At 37.0% G+C, this 12,662-nt stretch overlaps 1 protein-coding gene across 1 annotated transcript in view; it reads right to left on the minus strand.

Annotated features, from left to right (window-relative positions):
• Positions 1-11,716, minus strand: part of TMEM170B (transmembrane protein 170B) — a 33,684-nt gene extending 21,968 nt beyond the window's left edge. The window contains exon 1 of the mRNA XM_044658146.1: positions 11,404-11,716. Coding sequence (XP_044514081.1) covers positions 11,404-11,716 — 313 coding nt within the window. The remainder of the gene's footprint in view (positions 1-11,403) is intronic.
• Between the last annotated feature and the right edge of the window lie 946 nt (positions 11,717-12,662).

A 12,662-nucleotide genomic window follows, 5' to 3' on the forward strand; every position in this document is an offset into this window, starting at 1 on the left:
TTCTATACTAAGGGATCAGAGGACGTAGAATGTGATATTGTGGAAGGCAAAGGGACTAGGATTACAGGCAAGAATCACCTACATAGCAAAACTGAGTATTATTCTTAAGGGTGAAAAAAATAGATATTTCATGAAATAAGATTTCCAAGCATTCCTGATGAAAAAACCAGAACTTAATAGAAAATCTGGCTTTAAATAAATCTCAAGAGAAACATTAAAAGAGAAATGGAAAGAGAAATCATAAAGGATGCAATAAGGTTAACTGTTTACATTCCTACACATGAAGATGATACTTGCAACTCCAAAGAACCTTATCATTATTAAGGCATTTAGCATTATACATAGACAGAGGACATAGGTATGAGTTGACTATGATGGGATAATATCCCCCCAAAAATCAAAGGGTGAAAAAATAGGGGTGCACTGGGAGATGGGGGAGGTAGAATGGAGTAAATTATCTCACATAAAGAAAGAAAGAAAGAGCTTTTACAGTGAAGAGAAAAATGGGTGAGGGAAGGCTAACACGCAATGCCTGAAACTTACTCTCATCAGAATTGACTCAAAAATGGAATAACATTCACAATCTTTTGAGTAAAGAAATCTTTATTACTCTACAGGAATGTAGGAGGGGAGGGGAATAAGAGATTGGGGAGGTGGTGGTCAGAAGGAAAAAACTTTAGATGAAAGGGGAGAGAGAGAGAGAGAGAGAGAGAGAGAGAGAGAGAGAGAGAGAGAGAGAGAGAGAGAGAGAGAAGGCTAAACAGGGACAAAATAGGATGGAGGGAAATAGCAATAATAACTGTAAATGGGAATAAGGTGAACTTAACCATAAAACAGAGGCAGATAGCAGAGTGGATTAAAAATCAGAATCTTATGAATATGTTGTTTACGAGAAACACTTGAAGCAGAGAGTGACACAGAGTAAAGGGGCTGGAGCAGAAACTATTATGCTTCAGCTAAAGTAAAAAATGCAAGAATGGCAATCATGATTTCTGAAAAAAAGTAAAAGCAAAGAGATCTAATTAAACTGTATTTTACTAAAAGGAATCATAGACAAGGAACTATTATCAACATTAAATATAAATGCACCAAATGATATGCATACAAACTCTTAAAGAGAAAGGCCCCCAACTTTCCCCTCTCAGAATTAGATAAATCTAATCCCCCCATAAAAGAAAGAAAGGAGATGAATGAAATTTTAAATGTCAGATATAATAGACTTCTGGAGAAAAATTAAATGAGAACAGAAAGAAATATAGCTTTTTCTCAGGGGTACACAGCACTTAAACAAAAACTGACCAGATATTAAGGAATAAAAACCCTCACAATCAAATGTAGAAAATAAAAAATGTTAAATGCATCCTTTTTTAGACCATAATTTAATTAAAAATTACATTCAATAAAGTGCCAGGGAAACATAGATTACAAATTAATTAGAAACTAAATAATATAACCTGAAAGGTGTGTGAGTCAAAGAACAAATCACTGAAACAATCAATAATAAAGAGAATAACAATAATGAAACAAAATGCTAAAATTTATGGAATGAAGCTTAGGGGAAATTTTATATCTCTAAACCCTTACATCAACAAAACAGAGAAAGAACAGATCAATAAATTCAGCATGCAACTGAAAAAAACTAGAAAAAGAACAAATTAAAAATATGCAATTAAATGACAAATTGGAAATCCTGAAAATTATTACAAATAATCACAAAACACATCACACAAATAAAGTCAAATCTAAATAACTGGAAAATGTTAATTACTTAAGGGTAGGCTGATCTAATATAATAAAAATGAGAATTTAACCTAAATTAATTTATTCAATGTCATACTAAACTACTAAAAAATATTTTATAGAGCTATAAAAAGTAATAACAAGAACGACAAAGGAATCAATGAAAAAACATTTGAAGGAAGGTGGTTTAGCTGTACCGGATCTCAAATTCTATTACAATGTGATAATCATTTTTTTAAAATCTGATACTGACTAAGAAACAGAGTGGTAGATCAGTGGAACAGATTAGGTACACAATATACATCAGTAAATGTTATATGTTATTATTATTAAATGTTATATGTAATTATGTTCTAAAAAGTTGCAACTATCTGTCCACAGGAAATAAATACCATTTAAAAAATTAACAATGTTTTATGCTTGGTTCAATAACAAAAAGATGGAAGAAACTGAATTTCTTCTTCCAGAGAGAATGAAAGGGGGAAGGGGAGGGTGTACACCAGGGAGGGAAGCACTTTGACAGTAAGAAAGCCCATAAAAAATCTGAACAAGCAGAGCATAGGAACAGGTAGGTACAGTTGCCCACTACCCTTTTCCACATTGGACTGGGATAGAAGGTGGGAGCTGCAAATAGGGGTAGTAGAAAGGATTACTAGTGAGTCCAACCTGTGTACTAAACAGGGAACAAATTCAGGAACAAATAATACCTATGTCTAATCCAGTGATTCCTAAAGTAGGCGCCCCCTGGTGGGTGCTGCAGTGATCCAGGGCGGCGGTGATGGCCACAGGTGCATTTGGGGGCAGTGAATAACTGTAAGGGGGCAGTGATAGTATGTGACATGGGGTGCTAAGTAATATTTTTTCTGGAAAGGGGGCAGTAGGCCAAAAAAGTTTGGGAACCACTGGATCCCAGGAACAAATCGGCATCCTGATTTTAGCTTCCAGCCCAGGGTAAGAAGCCTACATTGGAATAACCAGAGTAGGAGTCTGAGACAAAAGGGGGCCTCTTAGGATCTATAGATGCTGAGTCCAAAGCAATCTACAGAAATACCTAAGCAGGGAGAAATTGACAGTCCCCAACCTGGATCAAGAATTTGTATATTCTGATCAGGAAGATAGTAAATGAACTTCAGCCCCATCTCATCACTTTAGGAGCACTGAAGGCACTCAAGCACTGAGCTTATAGGCCCCAGCCTTATCTATGAGAACAGCTAAAGGAGATAAAAGGTCAAAATCCAGTCCAGATACTCTCCCCAAAAGTGTACAGAGCCCAAAATTAGTATAAAACCCCCAAGTCAAGTGGGCTAAAAAAATAAGCCAAAAAGCAAAAAGAATCCCATCATAAAGAGCTTTCTTTTATGGTCACAGGGAAGCTGAAGAAACTAACCTAAGCAAAAATGACTCCAAAGTCTCAGAGAAAAATGTAGCTTGTTTAAAAGCCCAAGCAGAATTCTTGGAAGAGTTTTTAAAAGAACCTTATAAGTATTTTAAAAACCAAATGATGTGGCGGGGAAATGGAACAAGAAATGAGAACTGGGGAAGAAAGATATGAACCAAGAAAATAGTACTCTAAATATTAGAATTGACCAAAGAAAAGCCAATGATTCTAAAAGACATAAAGAATATTTTTTAAAAGTCAAAAAACTGTAAAAAAGGAAAATGGGAGGTATCTTATAACAAAAATAATTGACCAAGAAAATAGATCAGTGGGAGGCAACTTATGTCTTATTGGACTACCTGAAAGCTATGACCAAAAAAAAAGTCTTAGACTATATTTCAAGAACCCATAAAAGAAAATTTCCCAGACCTATAAGATCCAGAGAGTAAAGTGGGAATAGAAAAGAACCCATTGATTTCATATCGAATCATATCGAAGAAATCTCCAAATGAAACCTATCAACCTTATAGCCAAAATCAAGGTCAAAGAAAAAAAAACATCCAGCAGCCAGAAAGAATTCAAGTACTGAAGCAACACAGGTAAGAATCGACATAATTTAGCACCCACAAAAAACATGGAATAAGGTTTTCCACAAAGTATAAATGCTTAATGACCAAAACTAACTTACCCAGCAAAAATGAGTATAACCTACAAGAGAAAATCAAACTTTTAACAAATACTACCCTTCAGATGAGGTCTGACCAAAGCACAGTATAGTGGGGCTATCCCCTCTAATAGTCTAGGCAACAAACATTTCTCAATGTAGTAAGACATTATTCTTTTTGAGAGTGTCGTATAGCAATGATTCTCCATGTCATATTCAGAAAGCAGATTTTTTTTAAACTTAAATTTCTGACTTTACCTGTATTAAATTTAATCATGGTAGTTTCAGTTCAGCATGCTAGACTGTCCAGATATTTTTGGATGGCAACTTTGTCATTCAAAGTGTTCCTAATACAAATATCAGCTTTATGACATCGGCAAATTTTATAAGCACGCCCTCTACTCCTTCAAGGGAATCAAAGATATCCCTGTGCAGTACTTTGCTAGAGAGGTGGCATTAGACCTATTAACATTTACTCTTTGGGTCCTGCCATTCATCAAGTCCTGAATTCACTTATCTATACCATCATTCTAGGCCATTTCTTTCCATCTTGTTCACAATAAAAGACCATCAAAAATGCTTTATTCAAATCTAAGTAAACTATATTTATGATATTCCTCTCATCTACAAATCCAATGGCCCCCTTCAGGGAAAAAAATGGAAATGATGCTAGTCTGGTATTGTCTCTTCTTGAGTCTTTCAGTGATCATCATTTCTCTTTCTAAAGGTCAACAGACCATCCCTTTAATAATATATTCTAGAATTTTAACAGAAATCAAAAGCAAGCAACTCAGCCTCTTCCTTTAAAAAAAAAAAAAGCTCTGTCTAGTTCTCTGGTACCTTTCCTATTCTCTATCATTTACTCAATAAACTGTGAGGTCCTTACTACATCATGTTCCTAGAGGGAAAGGATTGTCTTTTGCTTCTTTTTTTCTATCACCAGTGCTTAATATAGCACTTGGTACATATGAGGTTCTTAGTAAATGCTTACTGAATAACTACTAGCTTTTAAGGATCCCTGACAATATCTGAGCAATCAGACCTGCTAGTTCTTCCAATTCTATCAGGAACTATTGACCTATATCCTTCTCTTACATCTTTATAAAATTGTTATGGAACTATTTGTTTACAAATTTACTGTATCCTTAATGAATAGATGAGAAGAAAGCATACTTTCACAGATTATTCTTTAAAATGGAGCACATCTTAAATTACACAATTGAAAATGTAAAGAATATAAGATTCCCCTGTGCTTAATTAAAATTTGTTGGTTTAAAAAAAGTTGGTCTATGTAAAGACTCCAAGTGTCTCCTGGGCATCTTTAACATGGTTCCCCTTGTTACTTGAAAGCAATAACTTTCAGATTAGAAGGTTGAGGTTGATAATCTGAATGGAGCAGGAATTTGAAAGCCTCTACTGTACAACAAGATACCTTATGTTTTTAAAGCAAGTCCTCGGTTTGATGTTCCATAAGTTATAATTTAACAGATCTCAAAATTATGATTTTTAACTAAATCAGTAATATTATATATTTTAGCTGAAGCTACTCTCAAAGACTATCTACTAAGTTACACACAGGTTTCTTTCTGATCTGTTTGACAGACTGCCAGAACTCATGAAGCCTTTCTTTTCTGAAGTGTATTTAAATTATTTCTACCTGTTATAACCATTGAATACATTATGAGATAAATGCAAACACAGAAATAACTGTTCAACAATCTTCTGATTATCAATATGATGTGAAGCCTAAAACAGGAAGGTTTGCAAAAAGATATTTGCCACTGTCACAAAAGATATCAAGTATAACCTAAAGAAGTTTATCATACAGATAAGTAGTAAGATTCCCTAGACAGCTGACTTCCTAAATTAACACAATGCCCTCATATACACACAAAAATGGTCAGTATGCACAACTGAAAAACCATGGGGGGGGGAATGAATATTATCTGGATTATGAAATGTAGTTAAATGGAAAGTCTGATAAGTTAGCCCAGGGCCTGGCAAACAATTTTGGTTCAGCCATTTTTTGTAAAGGCTCAAAAAGCTAAAAACTGTTTTTTACATTTTAAAATAAAGTTTTCTTGTATTCAAAAAAGTTAAAAATAATTCTTAGCACAAAGGCTATACAAAAACTGGCTTCTCTGGATTTATTCCTTAAACTTAAGTTTGTTGACTCTCAATCAGTAAGTATATTCTGAAAAGTTTCTTAATCATTTGTGAACAATGACCAACCATCAATCCTGAGGACTTAATTCTTGAGTATGAAACATGTTACTTACCTCCTGGCTAAGAAGTGATGGGACTGGGTATAGATTGAGATATATTTTTTGGACACAGTCAATCCAAGAATTAGCTTTCCTTAACTATGCATATTTTTTACTAAAGTTTTGCTTTTTGGTTTTTTTCAAGTGGGGAGGTAGATGTGAAGGAGAGAAAATGAATTTTTCTTTTATTGAAAAGCAATTTTTTAAACAAAATCATTTGACCATGTATTTTTTAAAAACATTGAGGTTAACAGAAAACTGAATATGAAGTAGAAAGCAATATAGTCCAGATGCTTTTGGAAACTTTGTCCTTCTCTTCCTTTGTTAACATTGTCATGCTATTGGGATTAAAAAAAATCAAATGGAATTGCAGTTCAATTTTACCTGACTAACTATATAATTAAAAAGACATTAAATTAGATTTCAGTTCTTAAACTCTCCCTCGAGTCAGCATTCATCTCTGTGACACTATTTGGGGGGAGAGTACATTTAATAATGATAAAACACTATGGTCTCAGAAAAATCATAAAGCATAAAAAAGTATAAAGCAGCCAAAAGTAACACAATAATTAATATTTAGATAGCACATTCAAGTTTTCAGAGTGCTTTACAAATATAATCTCATTTTGTCCATGTAAAAGCCCTTGGAGTAAACTACTGTTATTAACTCCTATCTACAAATGAGGAAACTGAGGTAGACACAGGTTAAGTAACTAGAATATAACTAGTTATAAGCTAAATAACCAGGGTCATACAGCTAGTGCCTGGAGCCTAAATTACAATTTAGTCTTCTTTATTCCAGGTCCAGTCATCTACCTAACTCTCTGTCTGATAGGGAAAGACTCAAGATAGTTTATATGTAGCTTGTAGCATGTTATAAAAAAAGATTTACACATGCAAGGTGACATAAAAAACACTTAACACTGCCATGTATGACCTAAAAAGGAGTTGACTTAGTCACATAGAATGTGTGGACAAGTCAAGTGCTATACTAGAATTCATAAAATATTAAAAGACTTGAGAAGAAATTCTCTATTGTGTTCAATAGGTTCTATATGAAGGCATTATGGGAGAATATGAGTATGAATCACAACAAAATGAGAATATATGAATGAGTTACAATCTGCATCAGGAGATGATATATTAAGAACATAAAGTGTCCAGATATTAAGCAGATTGTTTGATTAATAGACCATTACAAAACAGAACTGATAATGTTTTTTTGGTAATATGCTTCCAAGAACCACATTTTCATCAGGGTAGGCAGTCCCACTAGCAGCTCAGAAAGCAATCTATTGATATTGGTAACCTTTGAAAGTTAGCCACAGCTAAAATAATTAAATTATATTTATTTAAAAATCAAAATGTTTAAGATCTGTTAAACTGTTACTTAAGGAAGGCATATCAAATGAAAGTCTTGCTTTAAAAGCAAAGTATCTTGATTACAATTGATTCCACTCAAACTTCTCTAACTCTTAAGTTTGAAAGTTACTGTTTTCAAAACAGCAATGGGAACCAGTTTCAAAAGAACTGTTGCCATTGGCCCAAAATCTGAAGTTGCATATATTGTTTATTGTATCGGGGATTAAATCAAAGAATTATTAATACAGGGTTACAATTGTACTGTGGGAAACCCCTGGATGCTACAACTGAACCAGATTTATTTTGCAAGTTTCAAGGGAGTGGGAGAATTTCAAGTGGCACTATAAAATGATGGATTAATTTCTATAATTCCCTCATTTACAACTAGTGTTCTTAGGAAACCTATACTGAGTATTAGTGCTTTTCTATTTGTATCCTCAAAGCTTAGCACACTTTAAGCACTTAATAAATGTGTTCATTCATTTATCCAGTTCCTATGTAAATATTTTAAATTAGTATTTCTTAATATAGTCATTTCTATATTGCACAAGTTTAGTGCCACTGTGTTTGTATTCAAGGAGCTGTCTCTATCAAGAGCCTTCAAATAAACAAATTGTTTTGTTCTCTGAAGATTATCATACTCAACATATTAGAATCCAATGGTTACCAACCTCTACAACCTTTTAATTTTACAGCTTTGCACGACAGTAATTATACTATAAATAGCCAGTGATTAAGGGAATGGGGGAGGGGGAGTTGACAATGCTGAGAATGGATTCCCTAGCTTCACCAGAATCCACAGATTCATAACTTGGAAACCACTGGTAGAATGGAAACTGATAGACCCAAGTTTAAATCTAAGATCTGACTTGTGGTATTTGTATTAACTTGGTCAAAACATTTCAGTTCTCTGTACCTCAACTTCCTCTTGTGTAAAAAAGTTATGATACTTGCCTTTCTTGCTTAACAATGTTGTTGCAAGGAAAAGTGCTCCAAAAATGTGAACTATTATTAACATCTCAAAATGTTTTAAACAACATGTGTTGAGTCAAAGCAACAAATAATTTAATGTTTTCTAAATGTAATTTAAAACACTTCAGATATGCTAACAGCTCACAGTCATAAATATATATACATATATACATATATATATATAAATATATACTTAGTAAATTCTTTCTATCAATGAATCCAAACCCTTAAAGAATAAGCAACTTAGGCTAGTTTGTTTTCTATCTTTTGGGATGAAAATCTTTCTAAAAATGTTTTACATACCACCCTACCTTCTGAAATAGAATATATTACTCCTAATTTAAATTTCCTTAATGACAGGGTCATTTCAAATACTGATTACTGTACTGCATGATTATACTTTCAGAACCTATTGTAACCTATGTCTCTTTGTCCACAATGCCCCTAGACCTCTTTTGCCCTTTTCAATCATGAGGCAGCAAAGTACTGAGCAAAAAATTCTGAATTTTAAGTAAGAGGACCTTAGCTGGAATCAAACCTCTGTGACTCCCTTTATGTGTCCCTGGACAAGTCACTTAATTTCCATAAGCTTCAAATCAGGTCATGTGTAAAATAAAAGGATTTGAATTAGTAGCTTTATGAGGGCCTTTCCAGCTCTAAAGCTAATAGTATGTGTTTGCTTAATAAGTATGTGTCCCCTAACTTATAATCACACATATCAATTCAAATTACTGAGGGTGTGTTGGCCTGTTGGAGCCCTTCTTCCAGGCTAATCTGCCAATAAAAACTCCAAAATAAAGTTAGTTAAAATTTCATGTAAAGGAAGAAACAGGTTCTGATTTGAAGGCCATTATTAAGGACTATAATCATATATTTTGGTTGTTCAGAGGTCTTTTTTTTTTTTTCCTTTTCCTTTTAGTCCTCAACTAAGTTCCAAAAAAATGAAGTTACCTAGAGCTAAATCAAACCCTGGAGAAACAGAAGAAGGAATCTGTAATGCTTTTGTTTATCTGTTTCTCCTTGGGTTGTGGCCCTTACTAAAAGTCAAATCATAAAATAACACACAACTCTTATTTGAATATAGCTTAAGACTATAAAAACCAGTTATTATCTTAATATCACTTTGTCCAAAGACAAAGCTTAACACCATGGTTTCAAAGTGAAGTTATCAAGACGAATCAGTAACCTTAAATCCAAAACAACGTTAACTTCCAAATGATGACAACTAACTTCCTTTAAAGCATGCTTGCCTATAATTCACTTCAAATTCCTCTATTTACATCTGGAATTTAATTCCATATAATGTCAGATATTAAATTTGTTAATTTATTTTCAATTTGTGTACAAAGAATCAGTAAAGCACCCTATATTACCTTTCCCCCACATACTAAAATACTAATGTTTTCCAAAAATGGAATGCACCTAAGATATTTTCAAGAATTAAATCCTATATACTTGTTTATTTTTTGAGGTACTTATACTAAGTAGCCATAAAAGGCAGTTTGAACTTTTTAAACATAAAATCATTTTTTATCTAAGGTCGCTTATAGTGCAAAGCACATAACTAGTTATATCTTCCTTTGTAATTTAAAAATATGCATATAAGTTGTGCATGTTAACAAAAAGTAACCTTTCATATTAAATGCTTCACAAAACAAAACTAAGTTAGTTCTCATATTATATATGTACATATATTATATGGATTTTTAAATTTTCATTAATCTATTATTAAACTAATTTCTATCAACTGTGAATGTGTAAAGAAAGAAAGATTTAATAATATTAAATTTTAAAGGGATTAGAGGAGATGAAGCTCACCACTATTCCATATTGTAAGGCAAAAGTAAAAGTAACTACAGTTGAAGTTATTGTGCTTATAAAATAAGATGGGGTAAAAATTCATTGTTCTAGTGAGAAACTTCATATAATTCTAAAGGAAATTATATACCACAATCACATACACTTAAGTTAAGTATGTTTCCCCTCTAATTAGACCTTGGGTCCTGCACTGCTCCCACTGTAGTCTAATTCATCAGACATCATGAAACCAAGTAAATTGTTGAAGCAATCTGACAACTTGGTCTGTCTGATCCAAGTTCCATTATATTACTTGAGAAGATCAGAAACAAACAAAAATATCCAATCTCTTATTCCACACACACCCCCTCCCAAAATGCGACAACACCTAAGAAAGGATGTCTGGAAGGAAATAAAAAACTACTTTGGATCCTAGTCTTTAATAATAATTCACATGCATAACTAAAATATCAGTACTACTATAGAGACTAAATAAGCCCTTAAGATACCCCCAAAGAAGTGGACTACAAATGCTTCCTACTCTATTTAAAGAAATGAACTGAGGCAGGGGTAAAGGGGACTGGAATAGAAAATTAATATTTTCCATCTGAAAGCCCCCCAAAAGTAATACAATTCATTCGAAATAGAGACAGTGCTAAACTTAGGAGTCAGAAAGAACAAAGTTCAAATCCTGCTTGGGTACTTACTAGTTTTATGACTATCACTTAACCTCTTTTGGCCTCAGTTTCCTTCCTCATCACTTACCTCACATGTCTATAATGAGGATGGAATAGTAGCGCTATATAAAGGTTACTATTATTAATAGTAGTATCCTCCAAAATTGGAAATCCCCTATCGGAGGAAAGGGAAAGAGAAAGGGGTGGGGGTCGCATTCCTTTTTACCCTAATAAGTTCTTATCCTTTGTTTCCTAGATCCCTATGGCAGTCTGCTGAAGCTTATGGAGTTCTCTCTGAATGTTTTTGAATGCACAAAACACAAAAGAAACTAATTATACAAAAAAAAAATTTTTTTTAAAACCATCACGGAGGTCTGGTGAAGCCCCCCCCCCCCGCCCTAAGGGAAAGTGGCAGGGGGGAGAGAGAGATGTCACGAACAAGCCAGGAGGAGGGACATCACTGCCCCCTCCTGTCCCAACCCTCTGGAGTGGCCCACCCGGGCTCCCCCGTGTGCATGAGGTCTGGGGGATGTGGGGCGCTGACTTTACCCGTGAGGTTCCTCAGCACCGTCCCGTGGGCCCAGAGACTCAGGACCTGCTGCACCGACAGGTTGATCATGGAGTTATCTGCACCCTCCGCCTTCATCTTCCCCGGGGGGCGCCCGCCGCTCTCTTCGCGGCTCCGGGGCGGCGGGGGCTGCGAGGCTGGGGGGGCGGCGGCGGGGGGGCGGCTCCTCCAGGCCTCCGCCGCCGGGGCCGGGGGCGGGGCGCCGCGGGGGCTGCTGCTGCTGCTGCGGAGGGGCCGCCGGGGGGGGCTGCTCAGCGAGTCTCCAAGGCAGCCCCCTCCCCGCCGGGGAGACATTGAGGACAGCTGGCGGGCCGGGGGAGGGAAGGGGCCCCCGAACACAGGCCCTGGAGGACCAGGGAGAGGCCGGGAGGCCGCCGCTCCTCTTCAGGGACAGTGCTGAGCCGCGGGGCCCTGCGGGTCGAGGAGGAGGCCGGACTCAGAACGGGAAGCTCCGGGTGACAAGCAGAGAGCAGGTGTGGTGGCCGTAGGGATCCCGCTCATCGCCACCGAAGCTAGAAGAAGAGATGGAGGAGGAGGTAAAGAAGGAAGAGGAAGAAGAGGAGGAGGCGGCCGCGGCGGCGGCGGCGGCGGCGGCGGCACCTGCCACCGGCCTGCCCGCCCGCCGGCCCTTGACACTCGAGGAACCGCCCCCTCCACCCGGGGCCGGCGACCCCCCACCCCCTCCCCCCGTGCGCGCACCTGCGCGCCCGCGCGTACGGATTCCGAGAGCCACCAGCCCCGCCTACCTCGGGCTGATGCGCATGCTCATTCTGCCTTCACCCACGACTAGCTCGCCTCTTCTCTCTAAAGCGCGCCCCATAACGCGTGTGTGGAGGTAGGCGGGGTAGGGGAGGGGGCAAAGAGAGAAACGTCACCAGCGCCACCGGTCCGATCTTAGCCCTTGTTGGGTGTTGAAAGAAAACTCCACCCCTTATACATAACACACATACACACTGATCCTTTGACACCTCCCTCCTACTTAAAGAGGAAGCAGATGGTGGGGGGTGGAGATGGACGCCAAGTGGAAAAGTAGTGGGCAGCTAGAGCTAAGACTTGGGGTGAGCGAGTTCTAGTTTTGGAGAAATAGGTGCCTTCTTCAGTTCAGTGTCCCCTGGGAGGCTGCATGCGCGCTAGGGTCTCAGCCCCATTACTAAGAAAGATGTTTTCAATGAAAAATTTTCCCTTAAAACCCTAGTGGGAAAATACAAACATCCTGAGGAGTGGAGGGTTTTGTCCAGCG

This window comes from Gracilinanus agilis, chromosome 1, assembly GCF_016433145.1.
Source record: "Gracilinanus agilis isolate LMUSP501 chromosome 1, AgileGrace, whole genome shotgun sequence".
NCBI classification, from domain to species: domain Eukaryota; kingdom Metazoa; phylum Chordata; class Mammalia; order Didelphimorphia; family Didelphidae; genus Gracilinanus; species Gracilinanus agilis.